We start from the raw sequence: 18,891 nt of genomic DNA, 5'->3' as shown, positions 1-18,891 counted from the left end.
TGTGATTTGTAACAGATAAAAAGCCCCTCATAAGGCTTCCCTACAATACATATTTAGCTGTAGAGTAATTAAGCTGTATTAGACTTCATTCATACCTGCCAGAGTGTAATACTGCACTGTTACACAGTGACGCTTTCAATTAATGAAAACGTCTAAACCAGCATACATCTGGGATCACTATGCAGGGTCTTGCTCGACTGTATTTGTCATGCGCTGTAAGCCAACACAATTACACAGACCTAACATAGTAATTGCTACGTAGCAGCTCTTACAATGGTATAAATGGAATTACCTTGACAGAAAGCCTTAGTAAGTCTAGTGGGAAATGGAGGGTGGTGGTGGTGGTGGTGGTGGTGGTGGTGGTGTGGGGGGTGGTGTGGTGGGGGGGGGGGGGGGTGGGAAGGGCGCAACCTTTTACCAAACTGTAAATCATGCTTCACTTTTAAGAGGTGGGAAAATAAATAATGTCTGAAAGTGCAATGATTTCAGTGATTTAAGGGAGCTTTTGAGAAGCGTATTACTAGAGGTGACAGCTTGTGGGAGATAGGCAGGTTGTGTTAAGAGGAAAGGATAAGAGGCTATGACATTATGTCTGCAGGGTTAAGGTGTCAGAGTCAAAGCGTGAACCACTATTACTGGATCAATACTTCTCAGTTTTGCACTTATCTCTGGCCCGATGGTTAGCAGCAGCTTCTCTGGATATACACAAGGACTAAATGCCACTACTGAGAGGGAGACTGCATACCTGCTCCATTTTCTACACCTGAAGAGGAGCATTGTAGCAGGAAATGTTAAATATTTGAGCTTTTTTTTCTCCGCAGGAAAGGCTCAATTCTCTCTTTTCTTCTTTTCATGAAACACAACGGAACAGCACTGTACACTGTATTTGTATTAAACAGCTGTTTTAATTTTGGATTTGTGTCACAAAATGCCATGAAGTCCAGCTGCTAAAATGTTTCCTGGAGGTAAAGTGAAGTCCATCCTTTTACACTTCAGGTATAAAAACCAAAAAATTCTCCTCATGTCATGTCTGCTCTCGCACAGGAAAAAGGGAAATAGTCACAGTGAGAAACGAGAAAACGTGTGTACTTTCAAGTCTTTCATTAAACTTTTGAAGCTTCGGAGTTAATCCTTGCTGTACATAGAACAAAAACTCAGCATTCAACAATTTAAAAAAGCTGAGAGAGAGAGAGAGACAGAGGAAGAGAGAGAGAGAAAGAGAGAGATGGGGTGGGGTGGGGGGGTGGAGAGGGAGGGGGGGAGACTGGTCTGATCGCTACATATTCATATTCCTATGCAGGCGTTATCACTTAAAAGGCTTTCTAATTACAACAACAAGACAAAAACTCCTTGGATTCCTTCCAGACCCGCTAAATGATAAAATAAGCTTGCACTCTCTCTCCTTCTTAATCTCTGCAAAGCACCTTGGAGCCTCATCTCCCAAATACAGGCGAATGAATGTGAAAATGCCATTTAGAGATGCAGGTGTGACATTTGATAAGAAACTTCTGGATTAAATATGTTCTGCTAATGAGGAACCCAGCTACCCCATCAGGGCAAACTATTGGTGGGATTGTGTGCGCGCTGATAACATTCCACACGCAAACATCCAAATTCATTATTAATAAACAGCCGCAGTCTCTCTATCACACAGAAAGTCTGGATCCTTCAGTGGAGAGACAGGGATGTTGCGTCTCATTAGGAGAGGCTAAGGAAAAGAAGGGGGAGGTATGGGCGGTGTATGTGGCAGGGTAGGGGTATCAACTGTTTTCATATTTAGCTGTTTGGGGCTTTTTTGGGGAGGGGGAGAGAGACAATTTCAAAGGGTATGTTAATGGTGCATTGAATGTTGGAACAAAGGGGTTGAAAGTTCCAGGGGATCTGGCAGTGAATGTAATTCTCTGGCTATAGCTAATACGGAAAAGAGGGGATAGCAGGCTAAGCCATTGGTGCAGTAGACTGGGAAGTCCCTGGCCCCAGCTTGACATTTATAACGATTTGGAGAAGATTAAAGCCGTATTACTGCTGTAGTCCATAATGTGGCTCTGTAATGAGGTGTGAGTGCATTACCGTCCTGTGGAAGTTAGCCGCTGTTTCAGACCTTTAAAGGAAAGACACAGGGAGAGAGAGAGAGAGAGAGAGAGAGAGAGCGCCGAGAACACGGATACTTGACTGTATTGTGGTCATCTCCAGTGAAAGACTCTGAGGCTGGGAGCTGGAGAGAGAGGGAGGACTCCATGCTGGAGCCTGCCAGAGAGGAAGCTGAGGCTGCCACTGTCGAAGACATGTCAGTCTAAACCAGCTTAGTTCAGCCAGCCAGCAAAGTGTCTCAGACTGACAGGCAGCACTTTGTTATTCGGACCAGTAACTGGAGGTCCATGTCTGCCGCCTGGAAATATTTTACATTCAAATAGAAATTAGAAATGGGATGTGTTATTTCAGGCACAGAATATGGCAGTGCACTTTTTATAAGGTCCATAGAAACTACAAAAAAAAAAACAAAAAAAAAAACAGCTTCAGGAATTCTGCCAGCACTCTGTGTTGACAATTATTATTTTGGCCTGGTGGCTTTTTTCCTTTTTTTTCTTTTTTTTTTTTACAGTACATAGTAAAAAGGACAGTGGTGCCAATTCTAAAGCCAGCCACGGAAATGAATATTCTAAAAGGTGTTAAAAAATGCATGTGTTATCTGCAAAAATAAAAACACAGGTAAATCTGCGTTAGCGTGTGCAAATGAAGGTTGCAGGTGTCGTCCGTCCATTTAAACGCTCTTTATGATGTTAATTAGTTGTTAGCGTAATTTTCCAGCCTCCGCCATCAACCGTGAGAAGTTCAGAGACCTGCTGTTAACTGAGAGTCAATGCCATGGCACCATTTCAAGAGCTCCCAAACAGGACGGCCAGTGATAACGAACAGGTGATGGGGCCTGATGCCTATGGCAGCAGGATATTGCAAAGACAATTGAATTCGTAGGGAGAAATGAATCTTCTGGACAGCATATCAAATGTTAAAACAACACACATTGCATGCAATTTGCTTATGCAGGAGAGTGATAAAGTGTGCTTATTTAAAAGATAAACAAAGGGGGGATCTAGTGCAGTAAATTGTGCATGTGTGTTTATTCCCTATGAGCAACGCCAGAGGTTTATAGTCCCAGACACAGGCAGCCGTACTTTATGGCTCCTCTGTTTGTGTGATAGCAGTATTTATGATATTGGAATTTATGTTGTACTGTATTCACACTGTCTGTGTGCGAGTGGTGGTCTGTATTTAAATGTACTTAAGTAGATTTGGTGTTTGTCTTGTGTTTGAGCCCTTGAATAATGTCAGTTTTAGCGAGAGGTCAGATTCATTATCCTCCTCCATACTTCTTACAGGAATCCGGCCTCCCAAGGTTAAATTCAACATCCCAAGTTTTTCTCGAGGAATGAAAGCCATTCGAATAGAGGGGAGTTTCATCTCCTCAGCCCCTGCTCCAGCTAATCTTAACCCCTCGCAATAACATTTCCACTCCGCTTCCTCCAACTCCAGACGTATTTGCTCTCTCTTGCTGCTTGTGTCCTGTTAAGATTTAAACAGCAAACATAAAATGCAGAAGATAACCTGCGAAAAAAAAAAAAAAAAGAAAAAGAAAGCTTTGGAGAGACTTGACTCCGAACATTATTTTAAAGACCAGATCTGAGAGCTCCGGCGCAGCAGTCGGGAGCGATTATCTGCTGTGATCCCTCTCCGATGCACCAAAGTCATTCATCTGCCGATCCTCCACCCCCCGCACACACACACGCAGCCCTATGCAAAGACAGACCCCTAATCATGTCGACACCGTGTGTCAGTGCCGTGGATGAGCAAGGCCTAGAGATGAGAACGGCTCTGTAAACATGGGCAGGCAGCAGGGAGCTTCCCTCTCCCCCCACGCTGCTCGGAATAAGCAAACGGGAAGATTTAGGGATTTTGCCGGGGCCCAACTTTGTAGTATCGGCTCAGGGTCTTTTTCGACGTTTTCCGGGGTGCTGCCTATGGGATATTGTTCTTAGCTTATGAAGTGCCGCCCGCCCCTTATAAGCTGTGTGTCTTTTGTCAATAGTATTACAATTTTGGAGCTGAATCTTCTTTTTTTTCCCTCTCTGTACTCCCTTGGATTTAACTCTTCAGTATCTGCTCTGGCCCACATATTGTCTATGTATTCTGTCATTGACCTTTGCTGTTGACCTCTAACATTCAGATAAACCAGCAGAATCTTTATGAGGAACTCTTATTATACTGCTCAGCCATTTTTCATTTGACCTCTACATTCATAGAAGTCAACTTTTTTCTTTTTTTTTTTTCTTTTTTTTTTTTGCAGCACTGTCGATTATGAACTATCATGACAGACCAGTAAATCTAGTGTGCATCAACTGTGTGCATTCCATAAACAGGCTAATACAATTGGCTGTATCAAATGGGATGTATATTAACAACAGTCAACTGTGCTCTCTCTCCTGTCAGGATTCTATTATGGAGCATGCTCCCGCCCCTTGTTTTGATACAGCGGTAATTTAAAGACCGATCTTAATTGACTTATTTTTTCCGCATGTCTGTCGGAGCTTGTGCATGCACTGCAATAAGAGTCTTGTTTCTTTATTGGGCCACACACAATGTACTGAGTTCAATTTTACCATTCATAATGAATGCAGCCTCGCCATTCAGATGCAGCCATAAGCACACAGCAGATAAGAATTTAATTAAATGTAGATTAAAACCAAACAGGAAAACACACTGGCTGATAATTTTTTATCACGTCCCCTGGTCATATTTTTTTCCCTCATACTTTCGACTTGTTCTTCCTTGGGCTACATCTTTTCAGCTTGCCAAAAGTGGCACAACACCTCACACATCTCACCGTGGCGCCGTGAGATTGTGTAAAATGCAAAACGAGGGGCGGTCACACGATTAATCAGAATCCTCGTGTCTGGGGAGGCGGGGGCTGGCGGAGGATTGCGGGAGGGGGTGGACTGGGTGTACAGGGGTGCGAGGAAGAAATTAGTTGCTTCATCCCAAATTTGCATCATATTCCAAAGGACAATCCCAGCACTGTAGGCAAGGGGAAACATATCTCGCTCTCTGCAGGAACAATTAAATACTTTTCGACAATGCTGAATAAATGTCACCTTCAGTATCAAATTGTCCATACTTGCTAAACATGATGTTACAGTGAGTGCCTTGAAAGCATGCCCGAGCAAAGAGAAACCAGTATTTCAGATGTGGACCACAGCCTCAGCTAACATACTGTAACACACATTCAGGAGCTGTTCACCTCAGGCTCTAATTGTGTGTTGAACTCCACTGGGGTTGACAGTGAGCTGGAGACAACTGCAGCCTTGTCAGGGATTTCCCACCACACCCAGGTCCTCAGTCACATATTAAAGATATATATTTAAAAAGAAGAGAAAAAAAAAAGATTTGTACACTACTAGAATTTCCCTCTGTCGTGTATTTTTATTATTATTAAAAAACTGACAGAAAGGGCCTTCTCAAATATCAGGATGCAGCCCTGGTGCTAATTCTGAAGCATTTTTTTAATTTTTTCTTTTTCTTTTTGAAGAAATACATTAATTTCCCACCATCTGGTGTCTGTATCATGTAGCATATTTCACTTGCATCCAGCTTTTCTAACACTTTCAAACAGCTGTTGGCTTAGACAGTTACCTGAGTGACTTAAAAGACAGATCCTGCAGTTTTTTAATCAGAGGTGGTGGTCTCACCTTCTGCATGCATACACAGATTCTCAGTGATGTGCTCAGACTGGAAAACTGCAAAATTGCATGATTGTAAATTATAATATGGAAAGATTTTTTTTTTTTTTTTTTTTTGTTACTGTAACAACACAAATGCTGCTGTTGCATTAGCAGAAAGGTTAGAAGCACGGTCCTGGAAACATGGCAGTGGACACGGTGCCATCCCTGCCACCTCCACAGCGGCCGACACCGGCGTGCCGCTGCCTGCCTGGCTGTTCCTGTGCCCGCCTGCCCACCGCGCTGGTGCTGCATCTCAGTTCCACTCTATTACCCTCACGCAGGCGATTGGCCTTTTCTGTGGGGAAAAGAGCAATTTCCTGTCGCAGTCTGTTTGATCAAGTGCTAAACCCTTGTGATCAATAGAGAGACAGATGTCGGCTCCAGATGGCCGCGTGGTGATACCTGGGGCAGCGCGGGGGCTTGCCAGGACGACAGAATGGCAATGAGCAAGGGCAGCGGCTGTGCTCCCGATGCACCAGCCACCGAGACACAATGTGACAAACGCAATTAGGCCTTTTAGCTGCAGATTATTTATTTCTCTTGCAAACCGACAGAAAATTTAATTAGCACATACTTTAAGCAATATGTAGAATTACAGGGGAGCAGAGACAGAGGGCATGCTGGGATGTTGCATCGGTGACTGGTGTGTTAATGTGTGTCAGAGAGTGTGTGTGTATGTATTCTTTCTGCGTGTTGCTGTGCTGTGAATACCAAATTAGCATAGCCGTAAATAAGGCACAGAGACACTTTGCAAATGAGAAAAATGTGTGTTATAAGGCACAAATCAATGAAGTGTTCATGAAGAAAAACACATAACTTCATAAATTCCATCCCTCCTGACCAGATCAATAATGCTGAATTCTAAAGTGGATGACAGGTGCATCTCTCTGGCGCTCTGTCCTTCTGGAGAGGAGAAAAATAACTGCCAGCACCAGAAGGCCAAAATAGACCTTTTCCAAAGAGGAGAGACAGAGGAGGAGAGAGGCTCCCATTTTTTAAACGGCAAGCATTTGCATTAGGGCTGGCATCCACCATACACCCCCACATACACACACACACACACACACACACACACACACACACACACACACACATATACACCCACACACTTCAACACACACTCAGACTGGCCAGCCAGCCCATGTGGCGTAGGGCTGGAGCCATGTTGGAGGAACCACTGAGGCGCGTGGCAATGGCGCACTGCTCTCCCAGGAAAACCAAGCTCGCCGCCGTTGGCCCTCCGCCGTTCACCTGCTCCCGCCGAGGCATGATGGGTAGGGGGACATGGGCCATGGGGCCGCAGCTGGAGGGGAGGGAGGGGTAGGGTCTGCTGCGGTGCTCAACACAGCGGCGTCCTGTCACGAGGGGTCTTCTGGTCCCATTAGCAGGGCTTGGTCAGGACGGGCCCCCAACCAGCCTGCCTCCACAGCGGGGGCCACAGTAAACACATGTCGACTGGCCACAACCAGGACACAGGCAGCACTACCCGCAGAGAAGGCGAGCTAATAGAGTGCTCAATGGGACAAACCTGTCCAAATAAAGAATAAAGCAGAGCGGAGAGGAGAGGAGAGGAGAGGAGCCAGTCAGAGCTCTCCTTTAATAGTCTACTCCACTTTACTGTGGACAGGGAGGAGCTGACTGTGTGTGGCAGCTAATGAGGAGAGCAGCTTTGTACTGCAGGAATTTGAGGCTGGTATTGTCTCAGACTGACAGCTCAGAGCTCATGTGTGTCACCTGCAATATAGAAAGTGGAACACGACAGAATAAGAGTCATTTACTGTTTATGGGAAGACATTCAATTTGTTTTGGAAAAATGAAAATATCTCTAGTAATTTTTCTGCATCTTAAAAAGGTTTAGTTTAAAACTTTAAATCATAAAATGTAAAAAAAAAAAAAAAAGAGGTTTGTTTAAAAGTGATAATAAAACAGATGATATTTGCTGTCTTAATTATTCCTCCTTTAATTTAATAAATTTCATTAGAAAATAAATACATTTGAAATTGAAATTGAAATATAAATCGTCACACTCTATCTTTGCTCTCTAACAGAGCAGAAATAGCTGCTAATTCACATTTCTATTTTTTTTTCCTCCCTCAAAATTATTACAACACTATTACCAGGCAAACATCCCCCTGCCAGTGTCGTTCTCACTGTAATGAAAAAGCTGCACAAACCTCCAGAGACTAACCACAGAAACATCTTTTAATTTCAAAGTGAAACATTTCATTTTTACTCAGTAAAACATTTGCATGAATCACGTCACTGCTATATTTTTTTTTTTTTTTTGTCTTCAAACAATTGGTAAATGTGTGTCTTGAATGAATCATGTTCCGTGTGCTGTGCTGCTTTTATGTCTTTGTTTGCCTGTGAATGTGTATACTGTAGAGAGAGCGGCGTGTATGAGGCTCCCTCTGGGAGGACTGTTTTAATTTGTGGATTCTGACCCGCGTGCCATTCGCTCAAGGCCATCCATGAGCCTCTCGGAAACTGGCTATATCTGCGAAAAAACAACTTGATGCTAAAATTAGTCTGGACACTGTAGTTGCGAAAAGGAGAGAAAACGGGGGGGTGGGTGGATACGTTGTGGTTGCCGTGGGTGGGTGAGGTCCTTCTTGCAGGTGCTTGCCTGCACCAGCACGCCCCGCCTTATTACGGTTGTGCCGTCTTAGACGAGACAAGGCAAGTCAGGGCTCTGTAAACACATATTTACAGAATACTATTTATTTCCCTGGAAAAAATTGTTTTGTCTGCAACAATTCTGAAATTTCAGAAATAAAATATAAAAAGTGACAAAAGCATCACGGCATGCTTGATTACTGTCATCACAGAAACGCAGCAACAACAGACAAAAGATTATCAAACATGAAAAAAAAAAAAAATCATACAACGTTTTAGTCCCACGTTTTGAAGCTTACACAACAGAATTTCCGGGTAAAGATCGAGTCAGAACGAGGTCAGATGAATGCCTTTTGATCCAAATGCATTTCTCATGAGAGTAAGATCTTTAGCACCTACCTGCAAGGATGTATAGGCAGACTGGCGCCTGTGCTGCTCTGCCATGTCTGAGACGTCTCTGCATCATCACAGCAAAAAACATCCACCGGCTGCAGCTTGAGCATGAGAAGAGTGCCTCCTAGTGGCCCGGGAGAAAACAATGAGAAGGAGGAGGAAGAGAGTGAAANTTTTTTTTTTTTTTTGTCTTCAAACAATTGGTAAATGTGTGTTGAATGACATTGTTCCGTGTGCTGTGCTGCTTTTATGTCTTTGTTGCCTGTGAATGTATACTGTAGAGAGAGCGGCGTGTATGAGGCTCCCCTGGGAGGACTTTTTAATTTGTGGATTCTGACCCGCGTGCCATTCGCTCAAGGCCATCCATGAGCTCTCGGAAACTGGCTATATCTGCAAAAACACTTGATGCTAAAATTAGTCTGGACNGAAAAAAAAAAAAAATCATACAACGTTTTAGTCCCACGTTTTGAAGCTTACACAACAGAATTTCCGGGTAAAGATCGAGTCAGAACGAGGTCAGATGAATGCCTTTTGATCCAAATGCATTTCTCATGAGAGTAAGATCTTTAGCACCTACCTGCAAGGATGTATAGGCAGACTGGCGCCTGTGCTGCTCTGCCATGTCTGAGACGTCTCTGCATCATCACAGCAAAAAACATCCACCGGCTGCAGCTTGAGCATGAGAAGAGTGCCTCCTAGTGGCCCGGGAGAAAACAATGAGAAGGAGGAGGAAGAGAGTGAAAGAGAGATAGAGAGGGAGAGAGTCAATCTGTGTCACTGCCTTAGTGAAATAATAGTAGAGTCAGCTAATTCTAGTTTAGTGTACCGTCAATAATAGTAAGCTTGTTTGACCCTGTGAATGATGTTCCCGCTCGTGTCTAACTCAGCGTTTTCCTTTCTGCTGCCTGCTTGCTCCGGCTTGGGATTGTGACGGCGGGTTTGACAGCCATGAGTCATACTAATGTGCTCAACTCTGATGATCCAGAAACAGTCTAAATATTTACCAGTATTCATGAGGAGGATTTGTTTAGTGTGTGTCGCAGCACCGTCTGCTGTCAGGTGCAGATACAGATATTATTCATCCACCGTTTGTGATGAATATTTTCACAAGATCCAGGGAAGTTGACTGGGAAGTTGTTTTGTGTGTCATGTTGTAATTTACTCCTCCTATATGATAAAGCTTTGGTTTAAAAAAAAAAAAAAAAAATAGGTGGTTAACAACATGCAGCTACTTGATATTCGTAGGTGCTTGTTCCCATTTGACCAGGAGGAGTTGGAGCTGATTTGAAGACAAGAAGAGTAGAGGTCTTTAATTACAACCCTCTCTGTGGCTTCAGGCACCACTGGCCTCACTTCACAATTAAGACCAGCAGTGAGCGCAGAGCCAGTCAACAGAGACGACAACTTTAAGGGGCAGAGGAGAAAAAAAAAAAAGAAGTTTCCACATCAACATCAGGGACAAAGGAAAAAAATCGAGTTACGCACTAAATCTGGTGTCACACATTTGAATCCGGGGGTCATCAAGCATGTGACATGTCTTGTTCTCAAACTCTCCCATCTCTCGAAGTGCGCCGTGATGCTTTATAATACATGACCCCACGATGCGTTCAGATATTGCCAATAGGCCAATGTTAGTTTTCCCACAAGCCCCATTCAACCCCCTCCCCTAATATGTGGCTATGGTGCAGTGGGACTGTACTCCAGTGCTGTAATGGCCTCTGCAACGGTAATGTGTTTGGACAGATGGGAGAGGCAAGTGCTGATGTGCTTAACTACGCATTTTACAGCGAAACTATTAAAGAGTTGTGCTGTTTACACACCAACATTTGAATACCTGTCTTCAGGCCAGTTTAATTATCCGAGCCCTTCTGTTATTTCTGCTGCTTTGTTGTCTCTCAGCTTTTTTGCACGAGGCATGAGAGATTTGTTTGCGGCTTCATTAAGATATGGTGGTGGTGGTAGCGGTTTGCAGGGAGCAAAAAAAAAAAAAAAATTATTCCTGCTCAAGTATCTCATACTCTATTCTCCCAGCCTCCCCCATACATACACAGATACTGTACACACCCATTTTCTTATAAAGTCATTTAAAGTGAGAAAATTAAAAAATGCCCTGTGATGCCTGCCCTTTGAAATCTCTCGGGGCTTTAGGCAAAGGGGAGGGGACACACGCCCCGAGTCCCTGCGATTCATCCTGAGACGTTTGATTAGTTTATAAGTACTTATGGGGGGGGGGAAGGTTTGCATTGTAATTTTGTTTCATGAATTCCTTCATATGTTCATCTTCAACTGCATGTTCAAATAAACCATTAATCAAAAGGAAGAGAGAGAAGAGGGCATTTAGCCAGCAGAGCCATAGTCTCAGGGCCTCAATGAGCTGGTGGATATGGTATTGAGAGACTGTAGGAAGCAGTGGTTTTTAATTATCTGGACTACGTACAGGATGCCGTTTTTGATTGTTTTAATGAGGCAGCTGGCCTATTGTCTCCCCTTAATTCCTCCATTGTTTTTAGAATATGTCATAGTTCTTTATTCTTTTATCAGGTGCTCTGCAGGAGGATTTAGACAATAGCCTTCATTCCAACTGCATTGGCCACTGCACAAAGGCAGCTCACTGCAGACAGTTAGCAGGCAAACAAGTGCAAATCACAAGCTCCACTTTTCCCTGCCTTTCCCCCAGTTTCACGACTTACGCTTCTGGTCTTTCGCTCTAACTCTTGACCCTCCCTCCTCCTTTCCCTCCCTCCCTCGTTCACGCAGATCATGCCTTTGTCATAGGTGGCTCACCTGTGTTCCTGCGATTCGAATCACCTGTCGTCAACGGGCTGTCACAGGGACACAGCCATGACAAATCTTTCGAGAGAGCTCCTTCATGGAATATTGTTTTTGTCCGCGGCCCACCTGATGCCTCTGTGCAGCCGCTTTTCATGTGTGCATGAAAATGACATGCTTGTGCACAGTATTTTGCACATGCATATGTACTTGCATTTGCATGTGGCTGCAGAGTTAATCACATTTATTTGTACGCTTAGGTTTAAGACTCTCAAACGACGTGTGAAACGTGAAATATTCATAATTTCAGAAAACAGTCAAAAACAAAATATATATAATATTCCAAACTGCAGTAAAAACTGAGAGAAACAGTGGTGACTTCTAATTCTGATGACAATTTAAGTGTAGTTTAAACCATAATCCTGCAGCCAGAGCACATGTATCTTACTACTCTGTCTTGGTTGAGTGACTGTAATAAGCAGAGTGCTGCCTCAGTGTTTTGTGTAGCTCAGTAAAACTGGGACATGCAGTCCTAAAACTCACTTCCAGCATTCTCACACACAACAGATGGATCTGCAGCATTCTTGGCTGAAGGGATGCAATCTGAGTGCATATTCTGCTGTCAGAATGCAGTAAAACATTTTCATCAGACTCCACATAATCTGCTTCATTTCAGATGCGGAGAGCATACAGTGTCTTTGATTTGGATTGATCCAAAAAAACACTGATTTGTATCTGAGTGTCAGGGCCTAGTTCATAATTCTCTTTGTAAGCGGAGTGCGTCTGAACTAAGAGATCCATACAGAGGAGAGAAACTTTTGTGGCTATGACTGCGATATATTCCCCGCCATTGTCAGTGGCAGTTTGTATCTACCTTGATGGTAACTTGGGCAGACAGTGGAGGGGAGTTTTGTTATTTTAATTAGGAGATAAAAATTCAAAGGGCCTCTCCAGGCAGTGTGTGGTATGACAGAATCAAAACGATGAAGTGGAGCGGCCTGAAGTGTGTGTCTCGTCACAGCAGATTGGCCGACAGATAGGCACTGCTCTTTAAAGTGGCGCTGACATGCACACTCTCTGGCAGGCACACACACACACACACACACACACACATTTGTGGGGAGGAAGCCTGCACACAAGTGGGACTTTGAAAGATAGCATATTTTAATACCATTTCACTCCTTTGACACGTTTGTGCCGGTCTAATTTTCAGTGCTTCACCAGCAGATAGGAAGGGCTAGAAAGGTTTTAATCAAAACTGTGATGTGAAATCTGAAATATTCAATTTTGAATTGAAATAATGGGGCAATTCATTCTTGAAACTTAACAATGATTTATACATAATACATGCTGTGGTAAGTGTAAAGACATGGTGGCACTGTTTTCCACCCGTGAGTTTTCCACTTCTAATAAATCCCCAGAAAAGTGAATTGTTTTCATACAGAGCTTCACTGGAGCACCTTCACCGCGTCTACAGGGCGGTGTTAAACCTGGTGATTCATAGGTTTTGTGTAAACATGAGTAATCAGTGTTCCACATGTGTGGGAGCTTTCTAGCTCCGTCCCCCTGTCTTCACACCTCTCCTAAGGACTCTCTTTATTCCACATCAGCCAGGGCTCAAATCACATGTCCCCTCTCAGCCTGACACTCCGTCGGTATGTTTGCACATCTTTGAAAGCTAACAGCGTGCTTTAATTAATTGTCCAGCTTTCCTCAGAAACAATGTCCTAATTCTGCCATTTAGCGGGAGTGTATCATAGTTTGTTGTTATCTCCCCAGCCAGATTTCTGTAAATAGTCATATTAAAAACTTTAATCTCTTCAATGGAAAATGAAGTGCAGCTGAAAAGCCTGTCATGTGCTGAGATAAATATTATCTAAGCTAAAACCTTCACTCTACCCCCCCCCTCCACACAAAACCCCCCCGCCTCCCCCCACACCCCCCCCCCCCCCCCCCCCGCTTCCCTTCCTCCTGCCCCCTCCCCCTTTCTCTGACTTAATGAATATGTTCAGAAGATTTCAGAGGAATGCTTAATCCCAAAACACAACAATCTAATAATATGGAGGACCTGTCTCAGTGTTCTAGCTGACAACAGCACTGTAGGCTACAGTTTACCCCAGCTGAGGTTCGCCTTGCTTCTAGATATGAACGTCAGTAGCTTAAAAAGACATTTGAGTGACAGTATAAAGACAGAAATTACCTTTAAAGAGTTCAGCCAAATTACAAACACATATTTTCACATTCACCCGATAGCTGTATAGATTATAGGTTTGACCGTTTTTCTTAGATTTGTCTATGTGAGATTTTCTGTCGCTGATTGCTCATAGCAATAAAAAATCATCCTCAAAAAGTAAAAGAAATAAAAGTGTGTCATTCCAGAAACAGTGTCCTTATAGTGTATATAACCTGCAGACCTCACTGTGAAGAGCTTTCATTGGAACTACAGAAAAAATAGTCCCTATGAAAACTGTTGGAAGCATCCTCTGTCGATTATCCAGAGTACTGTGGGCGCTGAATTTTTGGAAAGAGGTTTCGCTGTTGAATTTTCTAAATGTCATTTTTCAGTTCACCTTCATTGTATCACCATGGCGGCAGAAATCTGAAAAAGTAAATGAGAAAACTAGAGGAGCACTCAGCGGAGCGCAGACCTCCGCCAAGGCCAGTGTCAAACAACACACACCAGACTTCAGAGAGAAAAATTCAAATTCATAGTAAATGATCCAGATTTGCACCAAAATATAATTCTTCTCTGGCCCATGTTCCATCCCTCCGCCAAGTTTGGTGCAAATCGGTTCAGTACTTTTTTCGTAATCCTGCTGACAAGCTAACAAACAAACAAACAAACAAACAAACAAACAAACAAACAAACAAACAGGGTGAAAACATAACCTCCATGGTGGAGGTAATAATGTTCTTTGTCATTTTGGTGAACTGACCCTATGAACTGTTTTCTTGGGGCTTTTAATGTAAAAAATACTGTTGAGCCTTTTTTTTTATTCCTGGGACGATGCAGTATGTAGCATGTGATATTGTTCCATCTCGGAACAATACATTTTTTCACTTTACATCCTACCCAGCATTCTGTTTCGGCTGTATACGGTTATGCAACCCGCCATTGAAACACTGAGACTTTGAGATGTTGTGCATGCCGTTCAAGACGCACACAAATACCATTTCTTTGATTGCATAATGCTCTGACATTTAAGAGTACGGTTGCTCCCGTGTACACGCTGTAAAGCTTTCTCTTCTCTCGCAGCAAGCTTTTAAATGTCTCCTCTATCTCTGTTTTGTCCAGGTGGCCAACTGTGGTGCACCACCACCAAGAACATGATGGAGGGCGAGGAGCTGGTGGCGTTTGCGGTGGACTTTGACTCACGTCTGCAGGCAGTGAACCACATGTCTCTGAGTGAGGGCATGTACCCAGCCAGGCTGCTGGACAGCATCCAGCTCCTGCCGCAGCAGGCCGCAATGGCCTCCATCCTGCCCACTGCCATCGTCAACAGTGAGTGTCCACGCACAAGCGCAAATGCAGGAGCCGGATCAAGGCGTGCTTTTGTTTAGAGACACATGCTGTTGTTCTTTCTCTCTCTCTCTCTCATTCACACACACACACACACACACACCAGTACACAGCCTGCACTCAGTCACCTGCTTAACAAGGAGCGTCGTCTCCGCCGGGCGTAGATTAACCCAGATGAGTCTCCGCACTGGAGATAAGAGCCATCGACCTTCAAGTTTTGGGTTCACATAAACACACTGAGGCTCGAACTAACGTGTTAATTGCAAAATACATGCCTCATGCAAATAGTGTGTTTGTTTACTTAGCGAGGGCTATCTGGGTTCAGCTCAACAGGGAGGCTTCTGTAAGCAGATGGTCCAGTGTTCTTGTTTGCCCTTGAGAAAGGGCACCAACCCAGTGGTAGAAACACAGCGATATGCAGCAGCTGAGGATTTGGTGGAAAAGCCTTTTAACACAGGCTTTGAGAGTCAGAACTGCAGAAGTATAGAAGAGGGAGTATGTGTGTATGCGTGTGTGCACACTCTTTATCTTTAGACTTATGCATAAATATGAAATTACTGTTTGTATCCTGATATCACGTCGCCTTTGTTCCTTTCTGTCTCCCTCCAGAGGACATCTTCCCCTGCAAGGCGTGTGGAATCTGGTTTCGGAGTGAGAGGAACCTGCAGGCCCATCTGATGTACTATTGCAGCGGGCGACAGAGGGAGCCAGAGACGGTAGTGGAGGAGAACGACACCGGACCCCACCAGACCCCCAGTATCTGCCCCTTCCCACAGTGCAACAAGAGCTTCTCTGGAGCGAGGGCCCTGGAAATGCACTTGAGCACCTCACACAGTGGTGAGTGTCAATGTCGTGGATTTTTACCACAACAGATTTAAATTTTTTGTTAAGATTACAGCTCTTTGAGGTGGCTACTTTCAATCAGTTTTTAAAGAAAGAGGGTCTCAGTGTTGTTTTGGAAAATATGACACAGGTTAGGAGAAATGTCTGTCGTTTCTTTTCAGAAATATACATATCCTGCTGTCAGCTATCATAGTTGACAGTTTATCCTTGAGCAAAAAAAAAATCTAGAGGATGGGAATAAGCTTGGCATAATGCATGAGCGTTTGATGGTTTCCACAGTTAACTGTAAAGGAGAAGTGGGAGGCGAGATTCTGAGCATTTCTCCCTTTTATCTCCTTCACAGGTGTCAAAATGGAAGAGAGCCTCCCTCCTGGCACCAGCTTGAAATGCACAATCTGTAACTACACGGCAGATTCTCTTATTACATTCCAGCATCACATCATGTCTCACCTGTCACAGGCGGCCTTCAGATGCAATCACTGCCATATCAGCTTCCAGAGCCACAGGGAACTCTTACAGCATCAGGACTTACATGGGCACGGCAGCAAACTTCACAGGGAAGGCGACGGCAGTGAGCATTCCCCCAGGGGGCCTGAGGAAAGCCTCCAGCAGCAGCAGCAGCAGCAGGCCCGCGCTGAGCTGGCCAACAGGAAGGATGCTCTGCTGGGAAGTCCCAAAGGGGCCCTCAACAAGGAGACCAGCACAGAAGGAGAGGCTGACAAGGCTGAGAAGAAGCCCATGCTGTCGGTTCAGAAGGGAGAGGCGCACCCAGGCAGTAAAGCCAGTTTTTCTTACACAAGGATCAAGTCTGAGCCCTCCAGCCCCCGGCTGGCCTCCTCCCCTGTGCAGCATAACATGCCTACATTTCCCATGGGCCCCTTCTTGTCTCAGTTTGCTTTCTCCCAAGACATTTCAGTAGTCCCGCAGGCTTCTGAGATTCTGGCTAAAATGTCAGAGCTAGTTCACCGGAGGCTGCGCCATGGAGGGAACAGCTACCCCCCTGTCATCTACAGTCCTCTTATGCCCAAAGGGGCCACCTGTTTCGAATGCAATATCACCTTCAGCAACCTGGACAACTATTTGGTCCACAAAAAGCACTACTGTAACAGTCGCTGGCAGCACATGGCAAAGTCTCCTGACTTCTCCGCCCTCTCAGATAAGGTCCCTGAGGCGGTGAGCCCCAACAGTGGTCACAGTTCTGTTAGCATGTTGGCCAGCTGCCACCCTACGGAGGCCGACAGCCACCTCATGCAGTCTGCCTGTCTGAACTCCAATGTGTTGGACATGATCAATGCGGGGGCTAAAGGGCCTGATAAGGATCTACCAGGACAGGTGAAGAAGGTCTCTACCCCGACCGGGGCTGAGGAGAGGCTGAATGGGAAGCAGATGGAGGGGAAAAGCCCCAGTACGGGTTTAGTTGAAAGTGACAACGATCCGACCAAGACAACCTGCGATGCCTGCAATATCACCTTCAGTCGTCATGAGACCTACATGGTCCACAAGCAGTACTACTGCGCCACTCGTCATGATCCCCCCATGAAACGTATGTCCACCAACAAGGTGCCCTCCATGCAGAGAACCATGAGGACCCGTAAGCGCAGGAAGATGTATGAGATGTGTCTCCCTGACCAGGACCACCAGAGGCCCCCTATGGGTCAGCCGGGCTTCCTCGGAGTCCCTCCCATGAACCCTTGCACATCCCAGGAAGCCGTTGAGAGCCTGGCGGACCGCTTCCACCCCCGCTGTGACATCTTCCCAGGTATGGTACCCAAACACCTGGAGGCCTCTCTGACTGTCACTAAACCAATTCTGGCTCCTAAATGCAATACTGTGGAGCAGCAGGAGCTGGACGCCCCCATTGATCTCAGCAAAAAGTGTTCGCCAGTCCCTGACAAGACATGTAGCTCTCCTAAAAGACTGTTGGACTATCACGAATGTGCAGTGTGCAAGATAAGTTTTAACAAAGTGGAGAACTACCTGGCGCACAAACAGAACTTTTGCCCTGCAACAGCCGCCGCCGCCGCCGCCGCCGCTGCTGCTCAGCAACAACAACAACAGCCACAGCAGCAGCAACAACACAATGAGACTGGCAGCCTGGAGCCAAGCATGTTCCCAGATGTGAAGAGTGAAGGCAATAACAACCCTGATGATGTCTACGATAAGAGCCCAGGCAAATGTGAGAAGAATGGCAATGGGAAGGTTATGGTGCAGAATGGAGGCATGTTCCCCCCTCACCTGGGGCCTGTGCCGGCACTCAAGCCATTTGCTGAGCCCCAGCTCATCCCATCAAAAGATGAGAACAAGAATATGTTTCTGCCCCACTGCCTTTATCCTGGAGCAATAAAGAAGGTGAAAGGTCCTGAGCAAATATCGCCGTATTTTGGGATAAAGCCAACCGATTATGTGACTGGGGGACCAGTGATGCAGGGAGAGGCCAGCGAACAAGAGCAGAGCGTTAATGGGGGAGGAGGAGGTGCAGGTGGAGGAGGAGGAGAGACAGGAACAACCAGAGAGCAGGCCCAGCAGCCTGCCGCTAATGGCTGCCCCCACCCTGGCAAGGAGCCCCTTCCCTTACTGCCCAAAAACCGGGGCATGGTCATCGTCAACGGGGGGCACAAGCCCGAGGAGCGTTCAGGCACAGCTCCACCGCAGCAGGAGAACCAGCCCCAGCCAGACGGCCAGCCCCCCAATCCCTCACCTACGTGGGCCACTGAGAACCAGGCCGACTCCAATGAGAACATGTCGCCTTCCTCCAAGTCCCCAATCGAGGAGGCGGCACCCACAGCCAATAAAGGCGTGAACGGCTCTGGAAGTGGCAAGTACTGCCGCCTCTGTGATATCCAGTTCAACAACCTGTCAAACTTTATTACCCATAAGAAGTTTTACTGTTCATCACATGCTGCAGAGCATGTAAAATAAGTTAGAAGAATAAGACATGTTCTTCTCCTCCCTCCCACACCTCCCCTCCCTCCCCAC

The 18,891-nt window shown here is 45.3% G+C and overlaps 1 protein-coding gene across 2 annotated transcripts in view; it reads left to right on the top strand.

Annotated features, from left to right (window-relative positions):
* The window catches only part of zfpm2 (zinc finger protein, FOG family member 2), a 121,875-nt gene extending 102,984 nt beyond the window's left edge, over positions 1-18,891 (top strand). For both annotated transcript variants that reach the window (XM_022753495.1, XM_022753494.1), the window contains exons 6-8: positions 14,848-15,054; positions 15,682-15,909; positions 16,259-18,891. In XM_022753495.1, the coding sequence (XP_022609216.1) occupies positions 14,848-15,054; positions 15,682-15,909; positions 16,259-18,834 (3,011 nt within the window). In that variant the 3' untranslated portion in view covers positions 18,835-18,891. The remainder of the gene's footprint in view (positions 1-14,847; positions 15,055-15,681; positions 15,910-16,258) is intronic.

This window comes from Seriola dumerili, unplaced genomic scaffold, assembly GCF_002260705.1.
Source record: "Seriola dumerili isolate Sdu_G_001 unplaced genomic scaffold, Sdu_1.0 BDQW01000191.1, whole genome shotgun sequence".
NCBI lineage: Eukaryota > Metazoa > Chordata > Actinopteri > Carangiformes > Carangidae > Seriola > Seriola dumerili.
Note: the sequence above shows the minus strand (reverse complement) of the source record. Positions and strands in the feature narration are given on the sequence as shown.